The 23,680-nt window shown below is 48.0% G+C and overlaps 1 protein-coding gene across 1 annotated transcript in view; it reads left to right on the top strand.

Annotated features, from left to right (window-relative positions):
• LOC120025342 (transcription factor SOX-6-like) overlaps positions 1 to 23,680 on the top strand; it is a 202,809-nt gene that overhangs the window by 166,915 nt on the left and 12,214 nt on the right. The window contains exons 11-14 of the mRNA XM_038969875.1: positions 442 to 591; positions 2,702 to 2,876; positions 3,856 to 4,046; positions 15,848 to 15,953. Of these exons, the coding sequence (XP_038825803.1) occupies positions 442 to 591; positions 2,702 to 2,876; positions 3,856 to 4,046; positions 15,848 to 15,953 (622 nt within the window). The remainder of the gene's footprint in view (positions 1 to 441; positions 592 to 2,701; positions 2,877 to 3,855; positions 4,047 to 15,847; positions 15,954 to 23,680) is intronic.

The raw sequence follows: 23,680 nt of genomic DNA, 5'->3' as shown, positions 1-23,680 counted from the left end.
TCTAACAGTGTGGGATGGCAGGCGTATATAGGGCCAGCTCAGGTGGCTGTGTAGTAGTGTCCTATTACAGGCCAGAAAGCCCAACAGAAACCTCTCTACTGTGGAGGGAAATCAGAACAGTCTCTCTCCTGTTGAGTCTGAAAACTTCTCTCTGTGATGAGTGGAAAACGAGCGCTCCAAGTGTGCTGAATGAGAGCCATGGCTGTGTGGTTTTTAAGGCTGCTGTCTCTCCCTGGATTCAAGCTTTGATATACAGTAAAGACCTTTGATGGAGGTTCTCTGCCAGGCATGGAAAGAGAGGAAGACGTGAAAGAGAGAGACAGAGACAGAAACAGAGAGAGAGAGAGAGAGAGAGAGAGAGAGAGAGAGAGAGAAAGCTTTGAATGGTGTCTGTCTTTGGATGTTAATGACTTGTGGATTTCCTCCCTCTCCTCTCTACAGCAACTGTATGCCGCCCAGCTTGCCAGCATGCAGGTCTCTCCTGGAGCCAAGATGCCGCCACTCCCCCAGCCTCCCAACAACAGCGGGCCCATCTCCCCCTCCGGCCTGAAGAACGACAAGAGATCCTCCAGCCCTATCACTCAAGTCAAGGTAGGCCCCGCCTCTCACCCCTTACTTCACCCACCTACAGCCCAGCACCTAAGTACTGGAGTGGTTCTTGACCCAGCCTGCTGATAACTCGGAAAATGAGTGGTAGTAGTGGTAGTGGTGCTGCTGTTCTGGGTTCTGAGCTAATACTGGGCCAAACTTCTTACCGGCCCATCAATCTGTAGGCCTTTAACAAGGCCCGCTCTCTCTCAACCAGAACTCTGTGGACATGGTTGCTATGGCTGTGGGCGCTCTAAGTGAGAGAATTTGTGGAACACATGGTTTCAGATCACAAGGAACAGCAGAACCTTTTTTATTATGACGGAATAAAACCATTAGAACAGAGAGAGAATCACTCGTATTTAAATGCAGTTTAAAAAGTGAAGGGAAAAGGAAGGGTTGATGACTCTTATTGTCTTGTAAATAAACCCGAGAGCAGGGTCTGCTACTGCATGGCCTGGATCCACCAGACCTCCGTATGGAGCATAGAGTAGATACATCATCCTCTCACCATGCGAGGCCATAATCAGAAACATGCCTCCATTTGGAAAAGTTTAGCTTAATATCACTATAGTGAAGGGACTTAAATCATGTCATTGAATTGTAGTGCAGCTCTCTCTCTCTCTCTGGTATTCTCTTTAGCATGCAAGCTCTGGAGCTTAACACTGCCTCCCCCACAACCCCACCACACCTCCCCCATGACCCCAGGCACACAGCCTCCTGGGAGCTCATCCATGGGCCTGTATCAAGCTGTCTCCTAAACCCTGTCACTTTATAGGATCTATGTCATCAAGGCTGTGTGTTAGATATGAGGCACTGAACAGATCCTACAGGCCTTTTCACTCAGATATTGTGACATTGAGTTGCTGTTCTGAATGGACTCTATGGGTATTTATCATACTTCTAAACACTAAGGTTGTGAGCTTGAACTATCAATAATTAAACACTAATGTAAAGTACATATGTCCCCAAAGCCCCATCTGTATTCATCCTTAGTTAGAATTAGATTGCTGTTAGTTTTGTTTGTCAGTTTTTGGCTGCATTGGATGACAAACTGTTATTGGCACAGCAATAACAAGGCCTTGAGGCAGTCTGTGTCTGAGCCAGCCATATGTTTGGACAAGGAGACACTTGGGCTTTGAAAAAAACTGTTAACAACAGCATACAGACTAATCTCAGCGAAGAGGCTTCACTAGAGAGATACATAAGGAGGCAGTAGAGCTATACTTGACATACCCAGGTACTTTCCTCCATTGGTACGTGTGTAATACCTACAGTACCATCCAGTCAGGTAGCAGGTATCCTCTCCAAGAGCTCCTAGACACTGGCCTGGAGAACACCACAGATCACCATCAGCCTCAATCACACCTTACTGCTGCTCTGTGCTGTACTGCAACCAGCCCAGCAGACATGTCCTCCTGTGACCTGACATCTCACATTAACCCACCCAACTTTACAAAGAATGCATTCTAAACCAGTTATACATTTATTACACACTGTCGGATGCAGTATTACATGAAACAAATGACTAACACCAGTATCCGCAAATGAGAAAGGAAATTGGAAAACAACTTAATGAATTAGATAACGCAACTGACGTTTGATGACTGTTACTTACAACCATCTTTAATCATCACCATGTATCTCTGTAATGTGGTTATTATTCATTCTTAGACCGGAGAAGAGGGAGAACAGATGAAGATGTACAGGGAGGCAAAAATCAGATTTAATTAGTGTGAACAAAGGCGCTCGGCAACTGTGAGGACGGCCATGATGGCACGGTGCCAGCAGATGAATGAGGAGAGGAGAGGAGAAGAGAGGAGGGGAGAGGAAAAGAGGGGGAGAGTAGAGAAGGATAGAAGAGGGGAGAGGAGAGAAGGGGAGGGAGAGGGGGGGAGCAGAGGACGGTCAGATAGGAGCACTAGTAATTAGCCAGGAGCAGAGTGTTGTCTGGGAGCCCACACATCCTCCAAATAGGAGGAGCCCTTATTCACATCTGTGTCCTCGCTCTCCCGCTGTCTCTCCCTCTCTTTCTCTCTCCCCCTCTTTCTCTCTGTTTCTCTCTCTCTCTCTATCTCTCTTCCACTCCTCTCCCTTACCCCATCTCCACAAGGAGGAGGGAACGCAGCCTCTCAACCTGTCCGCCCGGCCCAAGACGGCAGAGCTGGTCAAGTCCCCCACGTCCCCCACACAAAGCCTGTTCACAGGCAGCAAGACCAGCCCCAACAGCCTGTCCAAGAGTGGCATCCAGAGTCCCCTCGGAGGCATGGGCCGTGGGTCTTCTCTGGGTAAGAACTCGCCACACTTTGCATCTCACCTCTGGCTCCATCTCCAATAGTCAATACATACTGATTTAATCTGTTTTGAAGTTGGCACCCCCTCGATCACATAGAAAGATCATTATAATTCCATAACATTGATAAAGGATTGAAGCTAGATATTTTGTTGGTTTTATTTTCTGTGTTTAGATAATGGGAGTTGAACATACAATATTTCACACTGTCAAGGTGTAAAAATGGCTTTGAATTATTTTTTTATCTGGATGAAACAAAAATTAATGACGTTTATCCCTGTATCCCTGTAGACGAAACTGTTGACACAATTGCAACTCTTAATCTCGGTGGAACCTTGGTATTAAAAACCATGCAATCTAGAGTTGCGGATGTTGTAACACATTATTTGTTTTTAAGAGGTCTCACGTTTCACCATCCCTCTCATGTTAAGCCTTTCTACTCAGCCTTTGCTAACTGTTATTAAATGCAGTCTTTCATTAAAGCGCCTGTATTTCCGCTGTTCCGTTCAGACTGGGGGTTTGAACCCCATGTTTGTTTTATTCTATTTCTGTGTCTTTAACTGCCATCCCTCCTCACCTAACTTTGAGATGTTAATTACACAAAGAAGGTCGACAGACTCGGTCTACCGCCTTTCGCTGTCTTTAAAACAGACCCACACGTACACAGATGCAGGCAGCACACACACGCACGCACACACGCACGCACACACACACACACGCGCACACAAACACACACACACACACACACACACACACACACACACACACACACACACACACACACACACACACACACACACACACACACACACACACACACACTGGAAAAAGGAAGAGGACCTCATACAAGGCTTGATTCTCCACATAGGATGATCAACACCTGTCAGTGGGCTCATTCACTGTGAATCAAAATGAATAGTGTGTAAGTGTATCTACTGTGTGTGGGTTAACTGGGCGTGACGCTCCCTCCCCAGACATCCTGTCCAGCCTGAACTCCACAGCGCTGTTTGGGGACCAGGACGCGGTGATGAAGGCCATCCAGGAGGCCAGGAAGATGAGAGAACAGATCCAGAGAGAGCAGCTGCAGCACCACCAGCAGGGCATGGAGGCCAAGCTCTCTGCCCTCACAGGCATGGGCCTCAACAACTGCAGCAGGGCTGACAAGGTCAGAATCCCTGCCCCCTCCGTCCGTCTGTCTGTCCATCCAGCTCTCTGTCTCATTCTCTCTCATTCCTTTTCTCCTCTCTTCCATTTATCTTCCTATATGTTGCTTTCTGTTTATTCACTCTTCTCTCTCTGTCTCTCTTTTCTCCTTCCCTCCCTCTTTTTTCCTCACCAACAGAGCTGGTTCACTGAGTACATTGTGAGTAGCCCAAAACCACAACTAGTAAAGTGATTTCCGCTATTTTATTTTTTAGATATAATTCTTCAGACCAATGTTTGTCTTTAATGCTGGTCCAGAGTAGTGGTTTTGATTGACATTGGCATGGCTGTATGTGTGTATGTGTGTATGTGTATGTGTGTGTGTGTGTGTGTGTGTGTGTGTGTGTGTGTGTGTGTGTGTGTGTGTGTGTGTGTGTGTGTGTGTGTGTGTGTGTGTGTGTGTGTGTGTGTGTGTGTGTGTGTGTGTGTGTGTGTGCGTGCGTGCGCGTGCATTATGGTGTTTGCATGCGTGTGTGTTGATGTTGGTGATAGAGGAACGGACCATGGTGCTGCCCGGTGCGGGTTAACACTCTGATGTCTCTGCCCAATTAAAGCAGACATACGGCCCTCTCCGTCCCTCGACATGGGACAGGGGCGCTTTGTACCAGGAGCACACACACTCCCCTCCCCGGGATTCCCTTTTAAAATATCTTCAAGCGATGAGTCAATCAAGGAGAGAAAACAACATCCACCTCCCTCTGATTGGTGCCATATTGCCAGTTGGCTGTGAGGAGCAGGCAGGAACTGGGAGCGGAGCTTCATTAATATTTCAACACCTGACACTTTTAACCAACACATTCAACTAGGTCAATGTATATGTAAAAACATCTACGAATATCTATTTTGATTTCTTCTTTAATTTAGTTTTAGGGGTAAATCTGTGTCTACACAGGTGGCAATGCAGTGAGCTCAGACTGAAGTGTGTCAAGTCAAGGGACATGACCAATAGTTTAACAACTCAGTGGGATCAACGTGTCTTGCCATGTCACCAGATAATAAAACCATTTGTATTGTTTTTGTATTTAAAGTTCAGTCCCATCTCAGTTGTGTCGTTATAAAAGGAAATTCAAACTACAATTTTTTATGGTTGTACAGCTTAACACCCCGCCATCATAGCTGTTCCTGTTAGCTAGTTACGCTTCCTCAGTGTCTCTGTCTTTGTTGGTTCTCCACTAAGTGGGTGAGTCTGAGGCCCGTAGAGTAACGATAACACTCCCATCTCCCGTTTCCACTCAGTCACTGTCTGTGTGTCTGTCTGTGTGTCTGTCTGTGTGTCTGTCGGTGTGTCTGTGGGACGACCCTGTAGCGTTCTCTACCTCCCTGACTCTAAGGTGAGCCAAGCTCCAGAATCTGCTGCTACATGATATGAATGCAGCGTGTGAACAATGCCCTGAAAGGAACTGTTTTCAACAGGCAGCAAACACCTACCACTCCATTGTTCTTAGCAGGTAGAGCTTACCGCTTTTCTCTGCCCCTCTTTTGTTGGCTTTCGTTTTTGTCTCGACTGCATTATGGGCCTGTCTACTCAGCCTGTGTTTAAACAATCCTCTCGGGTAAGCTGTGTGTATTTATAACAGGGAGGGGCATTTGTGGATGAAGCTGTCAATCACTCCTCACCTCTGCTCCACCCCTTTCAGTCTGTGTACTCAGTCTGAGGAGAGAGAGACAGAGAGAGAGAGACAGAGACACAGAGAGATAGACAGAGGGACAGAGAGATAGATAGAGAGAAAGACAGAGAGAGCGTGACAGAAAGCGTGACAGAGAGCGTGACAGAGAGCGTGACAGAGAGCGAGACAGAGAGCGAGAAAGAGAGGGAAACAGAGAGCGAGACAGAGAGCGAGACAGAGAGCGAGACAGAGAGCGAGACAGAGAGAGAGAGAGACAGAGAGTGTAGACTAACAGTGAAATGCTTACTTACTTTTCCAACAATGCAGAGTTAAAGATAAAGAATAAAAATGTCAGTGTTAGTATGTGTGGGTGTGTGGGTAGAGTCCATTGTGTGTGCATAGAGTCAGTGCAATGTAAGAGTCAATGTAACAGCGAGGTAAGACTGCGGAGGCTTGTGGTTCAAGATCACAGCATTGACAGTACACGGCCAAGAACAACAAATTATAATTAGGCGGGCTATCAGTTTGAAAATATGACTGGTATTTTGAGGTTATCGCGTTGCCCTAGGTAACCGTACACACCACAAAGACTCCTTCTTTTGGAAGTCAGTCAGCCTTCGTGTGCCTGGCCTCTCTCTCCATCCTCCCACCTGGGTCTGTCAGAGGACAGCTTCCCAGAAGCACAGCTATGTTTAGGAGAAGTAGCTGCATCTCTAATGAGTTAGCATGAAACCCTTGGCACTACCTCGCCTGCACTCTTAGAAAAAAGGTGCTGTCTTGACCCTTTCCACAGAGGGTTCTACATGGAACCAGAAAGAGTTCTACCTGGAACCAGAAAATGTTATCCTATGGGGACAGCCGAGAACCCTTTTGGAACTATTTTTTCCAAGAGTGGGTGAATGACTGAATTATAAGTGCTGATGCTACAAGTGCTTAGAGAGGGACTGAGTAGCAGCTCTTCATGCTGTCTCAGTCATACCAAAGAGACACTCCAATGTGAAACTCTCAGGTCAATGTGGTAGTGAATATGATCAGTCTTCTGTAGCCATGCTTGGCTCCATCCCTAGACCAAAGGCAGATAAAGACAGTTCCAGTGACACTGTCCCTATCAGGATGGTGTGTGTGCTTAGTGCTGGGACACACTCTAACAAGTGAGCCAGAAGAGTGATCATCACTGTGGCACAGTAAAAACAGAGGGCTGTAATTCAGCCTGGGAGGGAAGGAGAGAGGGAGGGTTAGGAAGGAGGGAGGGAGAGAAGGAAGAGGATTGGGGAGCACCAGGTCTGGCGCGGCACAGCACGGAGTGGCCTTCCCTTCCCCTGTTACAAGCCGACAGTCTGCACAGGTCTGGCGCGGCACAGCACGGAGTGGCCTTCCCTTCCCCTGTTACAAGCCGACAGTCTGCACAGGTCTGGCGCGGCACAGCACGGAGTGGCCTTCCCTTCCCCTGTTACAAGCCGACAGTCTGCACAGGTCTGGCGCGGCACAGCACGGAGTGGCCTTCCCTTCCCCTGTTACAAGCCGACAGTCTGCACAGGTCTGGCGCGGCACAGCACGGAGTGGCCTTCCCTTCCCCTGTTACAAGCCGACAGTCTGCACAGGTCTGGCGCGGCACAGCACGGAGTGGCCTTCCCTTCCCCTGTTACAAGCCGACAGTCTGCACAGGCCTGGACGGCCCAGATAAAAGCTTTCACTTTGGTCAGTTTCAGAATATTAATATTTCAGCCAAGCGCCTCACCTGACATAAATACTGTGTGCTCTTTAATAGCTGTGCTCCCGGTCGGCTGTTTGGAAGTTTATCACAGTGAAAGCTTACATGAAGATTCTGGAAAAGTAACATAAATGGGATTAAGGAGAGGTTAAAATCATCTAGTGTGGCTGTTGGAGGGGGATATTAAATATTGATTTATCCCAGTGTAACGACCCAGCCGGAGAGTGGGGCTAAGTGCTGCTTACAGATGGATCAATTCATCTTTTAATACAAAGTGTGTCCATGGAGCACAATGCATCCCTTCCTCCTCTCTCACCCCTATTACTGGGATCCCTCCATATGGCCCTTCTTACTCTCTCTTTCCATCTCTTCTCTTCTCTCTCTCTCTCTCTCTCTCTCTCTCTCTCATCTTTCTCTTTCTTTCTCTCTCTCTTGTCTCTTTCTACTGCCCTCCCCCCCTCTCTCTCTCTCTCTCGTTCCTACTCATCTGTCTCTCCTTACTACTGCCCTTAGAGGTGAAAGACGTTCTTTAATTCTACAGTTCACTAGTCATCTACCTTCTTGTTGAGGACATGTAAAATATTCATGCTTTACTGTTTTCTATTTGTCCTTTTTTACTATATCCCATCAGTACAATAAAAGCTTTTCCAAGGCTCAAAATGTTCCCTTTTGAAATATTTATCTAAAGGTATTATTGTCTGTAGAGGGCAATTACTTTGTTCCATTATTTATTTGCTCAGTGGATGCTTTTATCTAAAACAACTGAGAATGTGTACAGTCAAATACAACAGGATCCATTTGCAACTCCTGGAATTATCTCCTGCTATTAGCATAGCTAGCTAGAACTGGTAAAACTGTTAGGATTGGGTGTATTCATCTGCAGGTTGAACATTTCATAGTTTGTCCTATACTGTATGAACTGAGATACAGGAGAAAACAGGCTACAGAGTCACTGATTCAGGTGTCACAGATTGGTGATATTCCTATAACTCTTGTCTTGCTTGAGATTCTTATAGCTCTAGTCTTGGTTGATATTCCCATAGCTCTTGTCTTGGTTGATATTCCCATAGCTCTTGTCTTGGTTGATATTGCCATAGCTCTAGTCTTGGTTGATATTCCCATAGCTCTTGTCTTGGTTGATATTCCCATAGCTCTTGTCTTGGTTGATATTCCCATAGCTCTTGTCTTGGTTGATATTCCCATAGCTCTTGTCTTGGTTGATATTCCCATAGCTCTTGTCTTGGTTGATATTCCCATAGCTCTTGTCTTGGTTGATATTGCCATAGCTCTTGTCTTGGTTGATATTCCCATAGTTCTTGTCTTGGTCTTGGTGGTACCCGCTGTTCACTGGAGGCTGTGTGTAGAGATACAATATATTCCTCTGCTGACATCTCTCAAACTGAAATCAAAGGGTGAAAGGCCAGTGTATTAACCTATTGAACTGCCCCTGTCCCCCTGACACCCCCTCCTCCCTACATTATTGATGAGTACAATATTCTCTTTCCCATGTCGTACACCTCAGAGCCGAACATATTCAAATGGAGCTTTGCTGGTGTTCCACAAAGTCCTGACTCCTAACCTTTTGCAAGTAGTAGAAATGCTCTTCTCGCTCTAATCTGTGTGTGTGTGTGTGTGTGTGTGTGTGTGTGTGTGTGTGTGTGTGTGTGTGTGTGTGTGTGTGTGTGTGTGTGTGTGTGTGTGTGTGTGTGTGTGTGTGTGTGTGTGTGTGTGTGTGTGTGTGTGTGTGTGTGTGTGTGTGTGTGTGTGTGTGTGTGTGTGTGTGTGTGTGTGTGTTTGTGTGTGTGCCGAGGTCCTATTCAGGCAAAGCCCTCACAAAGACTTTGAATATAATCTTGTCTGGTCTGCAGCCCTGGAAGCAATTTTCTGCTGCTTTTCGACTGCTGTCTTGGAAATGTGTGTGTACCAAGGCTTTTTGGCTGCAATGTAAATCCCTGGCATACATGGGTTTGGCCGTCCAAATTAGATTATGTTCTGCTCCCAGTCACTGGCCATAGCCAGCAAGTGCCATTGTTGAGTATTGCTTACATTAATGCTTTGTCCAATTGTTCACATCTGTCAAAGGAATAAAAATAGTCTATGACTCTGAATGAGGTTGTGGATGTGTGTGGGCGTCTGTCCCAGGCCAGGACTGAAACAATGCCACCCGCTCTTTCTCTTTTTCTCTCTTTCTGTCTTTCTGTCTCTCTGTCTCGCCTTACCCCAGAAAGACATCAAGGCCGCATCCCGGTTGGGCTGTTGGCTGAGGTAGTTCCCTTATTTTCCGTAGTTGCAGTGTAAAATGTGGAATTGCCAATGGACTGCAGCCACTCAAAAATGTTACTGGCCCCAGAGCTCTAGACCTGCAGAGAGAGCCACGCTCACTGCCGGCCGGGCCGGGCCTCTGTACAACGTAGACTGGGGAGAGAGAACACGCCATAATGGGCCTGTTATGCTCTGCTGCAGCATTGTTACAGTGGGCACATAATGGCTCCTGTGTCTGCCAGGTCACTCAGTTCACTCTCCATATTGTTGTGGTTATGGTAGTGTTGTGTTATTGTAAGCAGAGGGTTTGATAAGGCAGAGATGTGAGCCCAACTTAACGGTCCCTGGAGGAGCCCGTGAACAGTTCAGGGTCATTGAGAGCTGGAAACCCGTAAAAATACACCAGCAAATGATCTCAACCCAGTGTGGAATAAAAAACCACAGGAGAGCCCTGTCAGAAAGGCCTTTACTGCACAGAGCAGAGATGGCAATGCATAAAATGCACCATTTGCAAATTAAGTTGAAAGGTCAGGTTTTGTGTGGCTGACTTGGTTCTCCTTCCAGAGAAAAAGAGAAGAACATCTCAGCCTGGTGTATGATAGCATATTCTGTCATTAAAAACAAACCAAAAACTCTATCTGGCGTCCAGCCCGGATTAGGGGTAGCAGTTAGCAGTTCAGCTCCATAATTGAACTAAGATGCTACTCTGTGCTGCTCTCTTAATGAGGTGGTAGCCTGGTGCTGTCAGTAGAGGCTGGAGGACTCAGAGGACTGGATGTCTAGGGCAGTGGTCCATCTATGGCCTGAGTGATCCTGTGCCTGCCTTGGGGGATGAGGCCTGTGGAGCTCCTGTAGTGCAGGGCTGAGGCCCAGGGAGCAGGGGAAAGAGAGCAAGAGGCTGCATGAAAGAAACCCTCGGCTTACCACACCACTGGATGTTCTTAAGACGTAAATGGTTCAAAACTACCAACTACTGGAGAGCTGAAACATTATAAATAACATTGCAATTGGTTATTCGTTGCAACTGAAATACAAAACAGATTGGGATGAGAAAATGGGATGTAACACCACTTCATGTTTAAAGAGCACTTTGTCTCCATTTTAGACAGGGCAGGGCGCAGAATGCAGAGGTTTAGGCCCTCAAGGTCTCCACTCTGGGTCATATGTGACCTTTGTGATGAGTGACAGCTGATACACAAAGCCTGCTATTGTGCTCAGATCAGACAGCTGTGTGCTTCACCTCCCCATAGACCAGGTGTTTGAGCTGCAGCACATGCTGCGAGGCCCGCTTTCACAGACATCACAATAACAGTTATTCAACAGAATATTATGGCCTTTGTCAGTTGTCTTTTTTTACCAAGGTATTTTTACATTTTATTTATCCGTTATTTTACCAGGTAAGTTGACTGAGAACACGTTGTCATTTACAGCAACGACCTGAGGAATAGTTACAGGGGAGAGGAGCCCTGTATTAGCCCTGTGCACCTGGGCAACCGAAAAAAGGAAATGATCAAACTCCAAGGTTTACGCACCTGTCCTGCTTGATTATCGTCTGCTTCAACTCAAGTGAAGATTTTCATTATCTTACAGAAGCAGTCCCTTTACCAGAAGAATAGTGGAGGACTTCTCTACTTTTTTTCACTTATATCTAGACAATGTTTTCAGCTGTCCTTAATACCGGACCTTAAACGGCTCTAACAATTCTTATTATCTTACAGTTGTATGGAGCAGCCCTGACAATCCAAGGCCATATGGTGGTGGCCAGGCTATTTATAAAGGAGAGGGGCAGGAGTGGAGCGGCAGTGTGATGCGTAAATACAGGGTAGACACAGGCACAATGCACAGGGCCTCCTGCCTCTCTCTGCCTCTTCTTCTGCTTTCTTTACCACTGCCTCTAGCTGCCTCTGTCAGGGCTGCCCAGGCCCAGGATACGCCCTGTGGCTGTGGGCAGAGAAGCGGGCCTCCTGCACATGTTCTGTGGCCAGGCAGATTAAAGCCCTCTTCACAGTGCTGACATGGGCCTTCTCGGGTTCCACACTTCTCCAATGCTAAGCTAAGAAGTTCCACTGACTCTGCCATCCCTCGCCCTGCTCTGTTCTCTATGGCTATGGCATGACTTCACCGGGCAGCCATTTGCTATCGAACAAAATGTGTTTGTAACCAAATTTGAGACAAAAAGAGCACGGGGCAGGGCAGATGAGATTATTGTGGGTGGCTTTTTTCCACATGAGCTTGGAGCGCGTCGCTATAATTTGAGATGTGGGATGAAGGCTGCATGCTGAACTCATTTGAGGGAAGGACCGCTCGCTCGCCAGAGGCCGTGTTCAGAATGGGAGGGGAACAACTTGTACCATTATATATTTTGTATTCTCTCTCTCTCTCTCTCTCTCTCTCTCTCTCTCTCTCTCTCTCTCTCTCTCTCTCTCTCTCTCTCTCTCTCTCTCGTGTTCTCTCATCTTCATTCCCTGCCTCCTTCACTTGTGCATTTATTGTATCAAGTTTTTTTTTATCTTTCCACCTTTCACTCCCTGCTTCTCTGTCTTTCTCTCTCTCTCTCTCTCTCTCTCTCTCTCTCTCTCTCTCTCTCTCTCTCTCTCTCTCTCTCTCTCTCTCTCTCTCTCTCTCTCTCTCTCTCTCTCTCTCTCTCTCTCTCTCTCTCTTTCTCTCTTTCCCTCTCTCTCTCTCTCTCTCTCTCTCTCTCTCGCTCTCTCTCTCCCTATCTCTCTCTCTTTCTCTCTTTCCCTCTCTTTCTCTCTCCCTCTCCCTCTCTCTCTCGCTCTCCCTCTCTCTCTCTCTCTCTCTCTCTCTCTCTCTCTCTCTCTCTCTCTCTCTCTCTCTCTCTCCCTCTCTGTTTCTCTCTCTCTCCCTCTCTGTTTCTCTCTCCCTCTCTGATTCTCTCTCTCTCTCTCCCTCTCTGATTCTCTCTTTTTTCTCCGTTTGCTGAAGGGATGTGTTCTTGCCATCCTCACTACTGTACATTATAAATGTCTTTTATAGTTGGCATGCAGCAGGCAGGCGGTGGTGTGCATACTGTACCGTCTCTCTGGACGGACGGAGGGCCATCGTCCCTGGATACCACCGCATGTTCTTCTGTGCTAGAGTGATCAGTAAAAATTTCATGACATCATAAAATAAAAAAAATGCCATTAATTTATCACAGCACTTGATGCAGGGGTAGTAAAGTAGCATCAGTTCACTGAATATTTTCAAGCCTTGAAACAAAAAGCATGATGTTGTGCGTATAATTTACCTCCATAATGTTAACTGTAATTCTAATGCACGGATATAAATGATAAAGGTTGTAAGCAATAAGTATATAAAACATACTATATAAAATGTAATGGAAATTCATTGTAGCATATTGCACAGATTTAATCTAATGTTCATTAGCATTGCCAACACAGGGAAAGAGAAAGTCATATTTGTACAATGTTTTCTAACCTTGTAGTTGACATACAGTACTGTCCAGCTACAGTAGAGTACAGTAGAGCACAGCAGAGTACATAAGAATACAGTAACTCACATTAGACAGCACGTCCTAAATCAACCTGTTATAGGCCAACGTAACAATGATTGTTCATGTATCATCAGTCTGTACAGAAGTTATATTATATTTAATGATGTGGAGGTAATAAGGGTTTAATTCAATAAGCCGACTTGTTCAACACTGGTCCCAGCTGACTGGTGCGGTAGCTGATGTTCCCTCTGTGTGATCACTGGGACTTTGTGGTGGAGAAAGGAGAAGTTTAGCGCTGAGCTAGTTGTTAATGAAAGTCTTTGATGGATGGCTCCTGTTACCCATCCCCTCAGCCCAACATGATGCTTAATGATCATGAGTTTATAAAAGGCCTTGATTGATCAGGAGGGGCCACTGGAGTGGGGGTGGGGTGGGGTGGGGGGTAGACAGCTAATTTATTACACAGTTCCCCCAGAATGCAGAGTCCTCCCAGCCCCCAGCCCCCCCCCCCCCCCGGCAGAGAGGAGAGAACTGTCCATGTAGCATCCCATCCCAGGCCGCCATTGCCCGTCCAACTAATCGCACATCCGTCAATTTGTCATCGGGCCGCTAGCCTCTTTCATTAAGTGCAATAATGTGGCTGGGTGATGAATACAGCAGTGTGTGTCGCTTCACACGGAGCGTGGCGCTGGGAAGGCATGGCGCTCTATCTTATCTTTACAAAGCGCCTTCTGCCCAGCAGGGACCAGCGCATATGTCATAATTAGAAAACACTTAAGTTAGCAAAGCCAAGGCAGATAGGCAGCCTCTAATCACGGGCCATAAGCAGGTGGTGGTTAATTGTAGATCAGAATCACTCAGATGTCCATACATAATGATGGCTCCTTGAAGCGTGATGGCAAATTGCAGCACTCTCACTGTCTTTCACACACAGAGACACGCACACAGAGACACGCACACAGAGACACACACACAGAGACACACACACAGAGACACACACACACACAGAGACACACACACACACAGAGAGACATACTCTCTCTTTTTGAGGGAATAGTTCTTGAATAAATGAAATGCCTCAGGATGATGGAGAAGACTTGGTGGAATTCAAATGTCTCAATTTGTCTTCTTGTCATCCTTTTCAGGTCTTATTGGCCAATCAAAGGGAAGTTGAAAGAGGAAAAACATTTCAGTAATTTGACAATGGATTTTTTTTTTCTCTGAGAAATGAATGAACAAATGTCTGTTTTTTTCTGGAAGTAATGCTTTTGATCAGGATATTCTATTAAACTAAATCAAACAGCATTGTATTGCAGGTGATGTTCTGTATTAACCTCCAGTGACTGAAGTGTAATGGTACATTATATTTTCTCTGAAAAGAGAGAGGTATACAAGCTCCCATGTGGGTGGAAAAACAAGAACACAAACAAAAGAGTGAAAGCCCAGAGAACAGTGAAAGATGAATGTGTGTGTTGGTGTCGGTGTCTGTGTGTGTGTGTGTGTGTGGCAGGGGAGCTGTTAGCATTGTATAGGGAGCCCACCTGAGTGTCTGTTCAAACTGCGTGTGATAGGCAACCTCAGAAAAGACACAGGAAGAGGAGGGGTACACATAGTGCACCTTTGGCAGAGATAGAATGCTCACCCTGGGAGTAAAACAAACGCTCTCGGCTGAACCCTGGCAACATGCCTGCTTTTAGTGTCTTCTAGGCCAATCCGAGGGGAGAGATTATTTGTGTCATGCCGAGTCAAAGTGTCCATCTCCTACTTGAGTCTTTAGAGAGGAAGACAGCCCTGTGCTAATGCCCTGCGCCTTCACTGCCGAACTAGGTCATTTAACAATGGAGTGAGCAGCAGTCGGCACTCTCCCCCTGCATAATACATTAAGTGTAATGTGCAGCAACTATTCAGAGGGCCGCGAAAGCTGTTATTTTATTCTGTAAATGCACACGGACATGACGTTTAACATTGTCACAGGCGAGCGGAATGAACGGGTTTCATTGTACGTCAAGTACAACATGATGCCAAGTTTAATCTGAGCATAAAGCAACATGACAAAAGGGAGAACACGGTGTGTTCTATAAAGCATGAGCCCTGAATACGTGATGGCTGCTGAGCTCTGGGCGCTAGCACCAGACAGACAGACAGACAGACAGACAGACAGACAGACAGACAGACAGACAGACAGACAGACAGACAGACAGACAGACAGACAGACAGACAGACAGACAGACAGACAGACAGACAGACAGACAGACAGACAGACAGACAGACAGACAGACAGACAGACAGACAGACAGACAGACAGACAGACAGACAGACAGACAGCAAAGATTACAGAGGGAAAACCTGAGCGCTGCAAGGAGAGGGCCCCAGTCCCTATTGTGTGCTCGGGATCACAAAGTGTTCCTCTATAACTCTATTTACAGCACCCCTGGCTCCTACTGTCTCTACCTCCCTCCCTCCTGTCATACATTATAGCATCTGCTGAATGCAGGCAGGGATGATAAAGGCAAGCTCAATACACTTCCATCATGTCAAAGGAGCGGCTCTACAATAGAGCTAGCAGTTATTTCAAAGAGATAATGTGTTTCAGAAATGACTCATTCAGTTATTCTACTGATCAGCTATTCTCTTGATATGGAAAGAGATGTACTGTATATGCAGCCGTTTGTTCAGGTTCCTCATTGTCTCTCTCTCTCTTTCCTCTCTGTTTCTGTGTACTGTAGGAGCGGGCACACTTTGAGAGCCTTGGTCACCATCTTAGCAAACTGGGCGAGGATGGCAAAATTGGCCACAGAGTCATCGACCTCACCAGGCCAGAGGATCTGGATGGTAAGTACAGACTTCTCTCCTATAGTTTTCCCTTTTCCCATGCTGAAAAGTCATCCAGTCAGTTCTATGTGACAGTGAATTCTTCAGACTGCTGCCTGCATCCCCCCAGTGCACAGTGTGTTCCTATAGTGGACCAGAGAGAGGTGAGGGCTGCCAGAGCAGTAGACCAGGGGGAGCTGGGTTGAGGGGATAGTGGTGTTTGAAGGCGCCCACCGCTCCTTGGTTTTCACAGGTAAGTGAGGGGAGGACAGGGTGCCTGACGACAAAGCTGGCCCTTCTCCAGGCCTGGCCCCGGCTGCCGCTGCACTTGTTTGAGGTCCTGGGCACAGAGGTGTAAATTTGTGTAGCACCCGTGTGACAAAGCGCCATCTCCCTTTGTGGGCCTGGAGCGTAAACAGTGGCGAGGAATGCCTTGATGCGCCAATGTTTGTCTGACGTAAATATTTGTGTCAGTTTCCATGGCACTTCAGAGCCCCGAGCAGAGGGAAAATGAATCAGGCTCACCTTTAATAGCTGCAACATTCTCAAGATGGAGGGAGAGATATTTATCAGGACAATACAAGAGCACTCGCCTCTTTAGATCCATTCTAAAAGCCCTTTTAAAACATTTCCCACCAATTTCCCCATTTCCCAACATTCCCAACAAAATAATTACAACACACAACGTTTCACAAATTGTATGGTCTACCTCACATAAACCTGCTTGTTGACAAAGTCAAAGAACTGAAACATAAATTACTTGTCATGTCTGCTTTCACATCACACCCATAAATTCAGGATTAGAGGTGCAGTTAGTGGCCATAGAGGGATAGTTCCCACGTCGTCAACCGCAGCAGACTCTGTCCCACCCCTCTGGCCCTCAGGGCAGATGTTCTCTAGGTCCTCAGCCTCTCCCAGTTACCCCAGTGGGAACCTTTCTTCTGTGGCTACTGTGGAGTCAGGACAGGAGCAAGGCGCGCACCAGCCCCTGTCGTCAGGGATCAGTTGTGTCCTTTTATGTCCTGTGCAGGGCCGAGGGAAAGGCCAGCGCCAGACGCCTCTGGGAAGTGAGTTCCCAGCAGGCTGTGGATTAGGAGGAGGCAGGGAGGAGAGGAGAGGCAGGGCCCACGGAGGTCCTCTTCCCAGGGGGAGAGAGAGAGTGGTGGCTAGAAGCCAGAGACATGCACATAGCTCACCAACACAGTCACCATTTCATCTATCTCCACAAATATATCTGTCTGTTTCAACAGCACCACCAGATGAATGATGTGAACAGGGTTTTAACATGATGCCCACCACATTAAAGCCTGTTTTTACAACCACAATCTGTTTACTTTGGAGAACAAGATATGTGTTAACTTTTGAGGTTATGTTGGCATTATGTTGAGCAAATCTAAGAAAATGCATGTTTACTATGAGAATGGATAGGATATAACAATTATAATAACATTATTATCATTATTTACTTTAATTATTTGCCATTTTCAAATAATCATAGCTGTCAACAGCATTTTCAACCGCTTAAACTTAAGTGATTTCTTGAGGGAGAGCCAGGTACTACATGTAAATATGGTTCATTATTTTAAAGCAGGGACTTTTTATTCTGCAACACGCTATTACACAGCAGCACAGAGTGTACTGCAGACACCTTTCTGCACCCCAACATGAGGAAAACTACTGGTAGTATCTGAATATACCTGAACAGGCTGTAACTGCTACCTAGTGACTGTAGGTCTGTCAGGGCAGGGGTCAATCTCCCTGCAGAGGAGAGACAGTGTTATTCAGAAGACCACTGTACAGAAGGCCTCGCTGCAGTTCACAGAAAGCTTTAGGTTGCTTAAACTAATATTTGCAAAGCATGCAGCAACCAAATTAACAGCTGCCAAAGTTCTAACGAGGGCCATTGGAAAATAGTGGCGTGGTATGAGAATAGATAGGATTTCCTTCATTTTGGAAAGCCACGAGCCACATGCATCAGCTCACCGCAAAGTCATTAGGTCTTTTTAAGCTCAGATGAAAAACATGAACAAATACCACAAAAGGCCTCAACCCAGCCTCTTTGTTCATTCACATATGGCTTGGTAGAAGTAGAATGACACGCGGGTTGTGTGTTTATCTAAAGCGCCTCCGCCAGAGAGGGTCCTGGGAGAACAAAGGGGGCGTTGAGAGATGCAGGGAGGCAGGAAACAGAGTTCATCGGAACGCACAGCACAATATCAGCCAAGGAGAAATAAGCAAGGCAGCTTGGCTAAGTGGAAATATGCTAATAGACTTCTTATGGGGTAGGAGAAACAGTAGTGTTGTACTTTTGTTGTACAGTAACAGACAGTGATGTTGTGTTTATTTGTCTTGGTAGCTCAGAGCTGTTGTTCAGTTTATTATCAGATGATTGTTTTGAGAGGTTTATGTTGTTGTGTTCCTTCCTAACCAGAGGTTCATGTTGTTGTTTTCCTTCCTAACCAGAGGTTCATGTTGTTGTTTTCCTTCCTAACCAGAGGTTCATGTTGTTGTTTTCCTTCCTAACCAGAGGTTCATGTTGTTGTTTTCCTTCCTAACCAGAGGTTCATGTTGTTGTTTTCCTTCCTAACCAGAGGTTCATGTGAATTATAGGCTGACTTTTATTGCCCTGAATGTTCCCATAGGAGGCTATTTGTTTGAGCTCAAATTGTGTGGTTTAGACATGAGACCATATCAGTTACAAGTGTAATGTATTAGATCAATTAGGGTGTCCCTTTTTGAAGTTTGTTGATTCCCAAAACAATGAATTCAAATGGTTTTTGATGAAGGGATAAAACATTACATTTGCTTGATTCAGACAATTGTCACGATCGTCTTGAGGACAATGAGTGGACCAAGGCGCAGCGTGTGAAAAATACATCTTCTTTTATTGGAAGACGAAAACAAAAACAACAAACGTGAAGCTATAAAAGACTAAGTGCTAACATGCAACATAGACATAGACAACTACCCACAAAAGCCTACTGCCTGTGGCTGCCTTAAATATGGCACCCAATCAGAGACAATGAATGACAGCTGTCTCTGATTGAGAACCATTCAGGCAACCATAGACATACCTAGACACCTACACTCAAACACAAACCCATCTACTCTACCTAAACCCCCTATACCATACAACCACCCAAGATGAGACAAAAACACACAAACATCCCCCCTGTCACACCCTGACCTAACCAAACTATTACAGAAAACAAAGATAACCAAGGCCAGGGCGTGACAGTACCCCCCCCCAAAGGTGCGGACTCCGGCCGCAAAACCTGACACAGAAGAGGAGGGTCCGGGGTGGGCCTTATTATGGCGGCGGCTCGGGTGCGGGACGTGGCCCCCACTCCACCATTGTCAATACCCGCTTTGGTGGCTCTGGTAGATCCTGGCTGACTGGCGGCTCTGGTAGATCCTGGCTGACTGGCGGCTCTGGCAGATCCTGGCTGGCTGGCGGCTCTGGCAGATCCTGGCTGGCTGGCGGCTCTGGCTGGTCATGGCTGGCTGACGGCTCTGGCTGGTCATGGCTGGCTGACGGCTCTGGCTGGTCATGGCTGGCTGACGGCTCTGGCTGGTCATGGCTGGCTGACGGCTCTGGCTGGTCATGGCTGGCTGACGGCTCTGGCTGGTCATGGCTGGCTGACGGCTCTGGCGGCTCCTGTCTGGCGGAAGGCTCTGGCGGCTCCTGTCTGGCGGAAGGCTCTGGCGGCTCCTGTCTGGCGGAAGGCTCTGGCGGCTCCTGTCTGGCGGAAGGCTCTGGCGGCTCCTGACTGGCGGACGGCTCTAGCGGCTCCTGACTGGCGGACGGCTCTAGCGGCTCCTGACTGGCGGACGGCTCTGAAGGCTCAGGACAGACGGGCGGCTTTGAAGGCTCAGGACAGACGGGCGGCTTTGCAGGCTCAGGACAGACGGGCGGCTTTGAAGGCTCAGGACAGACGGGCGGCTTTGAAGGCTCAGGACAGACGGGCGGCTTTGAAGGCTCAGGACAGACGGGCAGCGCTGGTCGGCGCTTGGCAGACGGACAGCTCAGACGGCGTTGGGCAGACGGGCAGTTCAGGCGCCGCTGGGCAGACGGCAGACTCTGGCCGGCTGAGGCGCACTGTAGGCCTGGTGCGTGGTACCGGAACTGGAGGTACCGGGCTAAGGACACGCACCTTCAGGCTAGTGCGGGGAGCAGCAACAGGACGCACAGGACTCTGGAGACGCACAGGAGGCTTGGTGCGTGGTGCCGGAACTGGTGGTACCGGGCTGGAGACACGCACCATAGGGCGAGTGCGTGGAGGAGGAACAGGGCTCTGGAGACACACTGGAAGCCTGGTGCGTGGTGTTGGCACTGGTGGTACTGGGCTGGGGCGGGGAGGTGGCGCCGGATATACCGGACCATGCAGGCGTACTGGCTCCCTTGAGCACTGAGCCTGCCCAACCTTACCTGGTTGTATGCTCCCCGTCGCCCGACCAATGCGGGGAGGTGGAATAACCCGCACTGGGCTGTGTAGGCGAACCGGGGACACCATGCGTAAGGCTGGTGCCATGTATGCCGGCCCGAGGAGACGCACTGGAGACCAGACGCGTTGAGCCGGCTTCATGGCACCTGGCTCAATACTCAATCTAGCCCTGCCAGTGCGGGGAGGTGGAATAACCCGCACCGGGCTATGCACACGTACAGGAGACACCATGCGCTCTACCGCATAACACGGTGTCTGCCCGTACTCTCGCACTCCACGGTAAGCATAGGGAGTTGGCGCAGGTCTCCTACCTGACTTCGCCACACTCCCTTGTAGCCTCCCCCCAATAAATGTTTGGGTTTTACTCACGGGCTTCCAGCCTTGCTTCCGTGCTGCCTCCTCATATCGCCTCCTCTCGGCTTTAGCTGCCTCCAGCTCTTCACGAGGGAGGCGATATTCTCCCGTTTGTGCCCAAGGTCCCTTACCATCCAGTATCTCCTCCCAAGTCCAAGAATCCTGTGTATATAGCTCCTGCTGCTGCTTGACACGCTGCTTGGTCCTTTTTTGGTGGGTAATTCTGTCACGACCGTTATATGACGAACGTGAAGCTATAAAAGACTAAGTGCTAACATGCAACATAGACATAGACAACTACCCACAAAAGCCTACTGCCTATGGCTGCCTTAAATATGGCTCCCAATCAGAGACAATGAATGACAGCTGTCTCTGATTGAGAACCATTCAGGCAACCATAGACATACCTAGACACCTACACTCAAACACAAACCCATCTACTCTACCTAAACCCCCTATACCATACAACCACCCAAGACGAGACAAAAACACACAAACATCCCCCCTGTCACACCCTGACCTAACCAAACTATTACAGAAAACAAAGATAACCAAGGCCAGGGCGTGACAACAATTCCCTTTATACAGTTCACGTTTGATTTCCAATAGTTCTGTTTTATTCATATAGGCCTATCCTTGGAGATTAATGTGCGTGTGCCCGTGTGCCTGTGTGTCATTCCCATAGTCTGTTAGGACGAGTTGGTTTTGCATGTTGTTGAGGGCCCAGAGACTGCATGTCAGCCCAGGTTGCCCAAGTTTTATTGATTCATTCTGGAATAGTGAGATGTGAACAGGAATGCTCCTTGCCCCACTTTAAGGCTGATGGCATGCGAGAGGAGATGGAGGAGACAAAAGTAAGAGCTATACTGTGGCATGCAAGTGCCAACCTGTCAGCTTTTAGTTCCTTTACACACACATAGAAATGGAAGAATTCAAAGCATCCAACTGGCATGTTATTGTTTAATTAGCGGACTATGAACCATGGCTTGAATAGAGGCACTGAGCACTGCATGTGTCATATCTGTCCATACACTGCATGTGTCATATCTGTCCATACACTGCATGTGTCATATCTGTCCATACACTGCATGTGTCATATCTGTCCATACACTGCATGTGTCATATCTGTCCATACACTGCATGTGGGCTGATCCCCTCCCTTGGAGGGAGAGACCCTATTGTCAGCAGTAAATACCTTTAGTGAGAGGTGTTTGATTTGATCCCACTGGGCGGGGAGCAGGGAGGGCTTGGCAGGTTGGAGTGATTGTTGCCTGCTCACTGAGGCAGATCCTCCTGAGCAGATTCCAGGGTAAAAGTCGGTGTTGCCCTCAGAACAAAGCCGAGGGGGAAGGGGAGAGAGGGGCAGCACAGCCCTCTGGCTCTGCTCGGCACAGGGTCCAGTCTGAACCTGCAGCACACATGTGTCATAGGCTGCTGGGCTTCACTACACTCTCTCCATTTTTTTCTCCTTTCTTTCCCTCTCTCTTCTTCATTTTGCCTCCATCTCTGATTTCTTTCTCGTTTCCCTCTTTCTCTCTTCCCCTCTCCCCCTCTCTCCTTCTCCCCTGCTCTCTCTCTCTCTCTCTCTCTCTCTCTCGCTCTCTCTCTCTCTAGCCCCCTCTCCTTCTCTCTCTTTCTCTCCCTCTCTCTCTCGCTCTCTCTCTCCCTCTCTCCCCCTCTCTCTCTCTCTCCCTACCCCCTCTCTCTATCTCCCTCTCCTCTCTCTCTCCCTCTCTCTCTCTCGCTCTCTCTCTCTTTCCCTCTCTCTCTCTCTATCCCTCCATCCTTCTCTCTCTCTCACTCTCCTTCTCTGTCTCTCTCTCCCTGCCCCCTCTCTCGCTCTCTCTCTCTCTATCCCTCTCTCTCTCTCCCCTTCTCCCTCTCTGTCTCTCTCTGTAATTCATGCTGCTCATCTTCAGTGTCTGTGGGAGAAACAAATTAAAAGCAGATTCTCATATCGCTCCGTCACATTGAGCTGCAGGCCTCATGAATCACAATAAATTCGATTAAGCAGCCCTCCCCTGTTCCCCCCCTTGCCCCCTCCCTAGCCTCAACCCTGGGGGCTGCCCTGTCACTGCTAAACATCTGTATTTATTTATACAATCACACACCTAACTAACTGCTTCCCCAACGTGCTGCTCCTCCCCAAAAAATCAATTAATGCTTGTTTGTAAATGTCAGAACAGTGTTGGGTGTTTTATTGAAGAGAGAAAACAGCATTGTTGTAAATTGCATGTTACCGTTGTGGGGTGATGCTTGGTGAGCTGCTGCTGCCAGCTCCCTCAGTGGCTGCTGCTGCTTCTGATTAGGACACATCATGATTACCCTGCAGGGCCAATGAGAGGGCGGCAGGGACCTCCCATGTGACCATACACAAGCACGGTGGCAGGGACGGACGCGGTCCTCTGTCCCCATGGAGTGGTGGCATCATGCGGCTCTTAGCAACCGCCTTCTAGCCCAGGGTCAGGCTCATTTCTGCTCCCAGCTCCAAGTCCCAACACTGACAGACAGAGCCCCCAGCCCTGAGTCTGGTTCTGAATCTGGGTCTGCTTAGCCCGTCAACACTCCGTTCCATACTCACACAAAGCCACCAGGATGTTATAATGCTGTTTAGAGGAGCCATAGATTTCCCTTTCATGGCCTGCTGGTGCAGATACGAACTGGAGAAGAAGTGCTCCTCCTCGTCTTCCGCCTGGCGAACCAGAACCCAGGGCTTCACGGGCCTCATCTCTAATGAACTGATTGAAGTGGTTTGTTTCCTGGCGCTGGTGTCAGGGTGGCGGGCCGTGTTGTGTCCCCCTCCTCGTAAGAAGCTCACCTCTGCCCGTATGCATGCATGCCAGTATATAAATTGCTGAATCAGTGTCAGTGGCAGAGTAATGGCACGGGGGGCATCGTAAATTAAAGCGAGCGATCCCAGGGCGCAGACACTGGCTGTCGTGTCTGAGT

The sequence above is a fragment of the Salvelinus namaycush genome, chromosome 30 (assembly GCF_016432855.1).
Source record: "Salvelinus namaycush isolate Seneca chromosome 30, SaNama_1.0, whole genome shotgun sequence".
Classification (NCBI taxonomy): Eukaryota; Metazoa; Chordata; class Actinopteri; order Salmoniformes; family Salmonidae; genus Salvelinus; species Salvelinus namaycush.
Note: the sequence above shows the minus strand (reverse complement) of the source record. Positions and strands in the feature narration are given on the sequence as shown.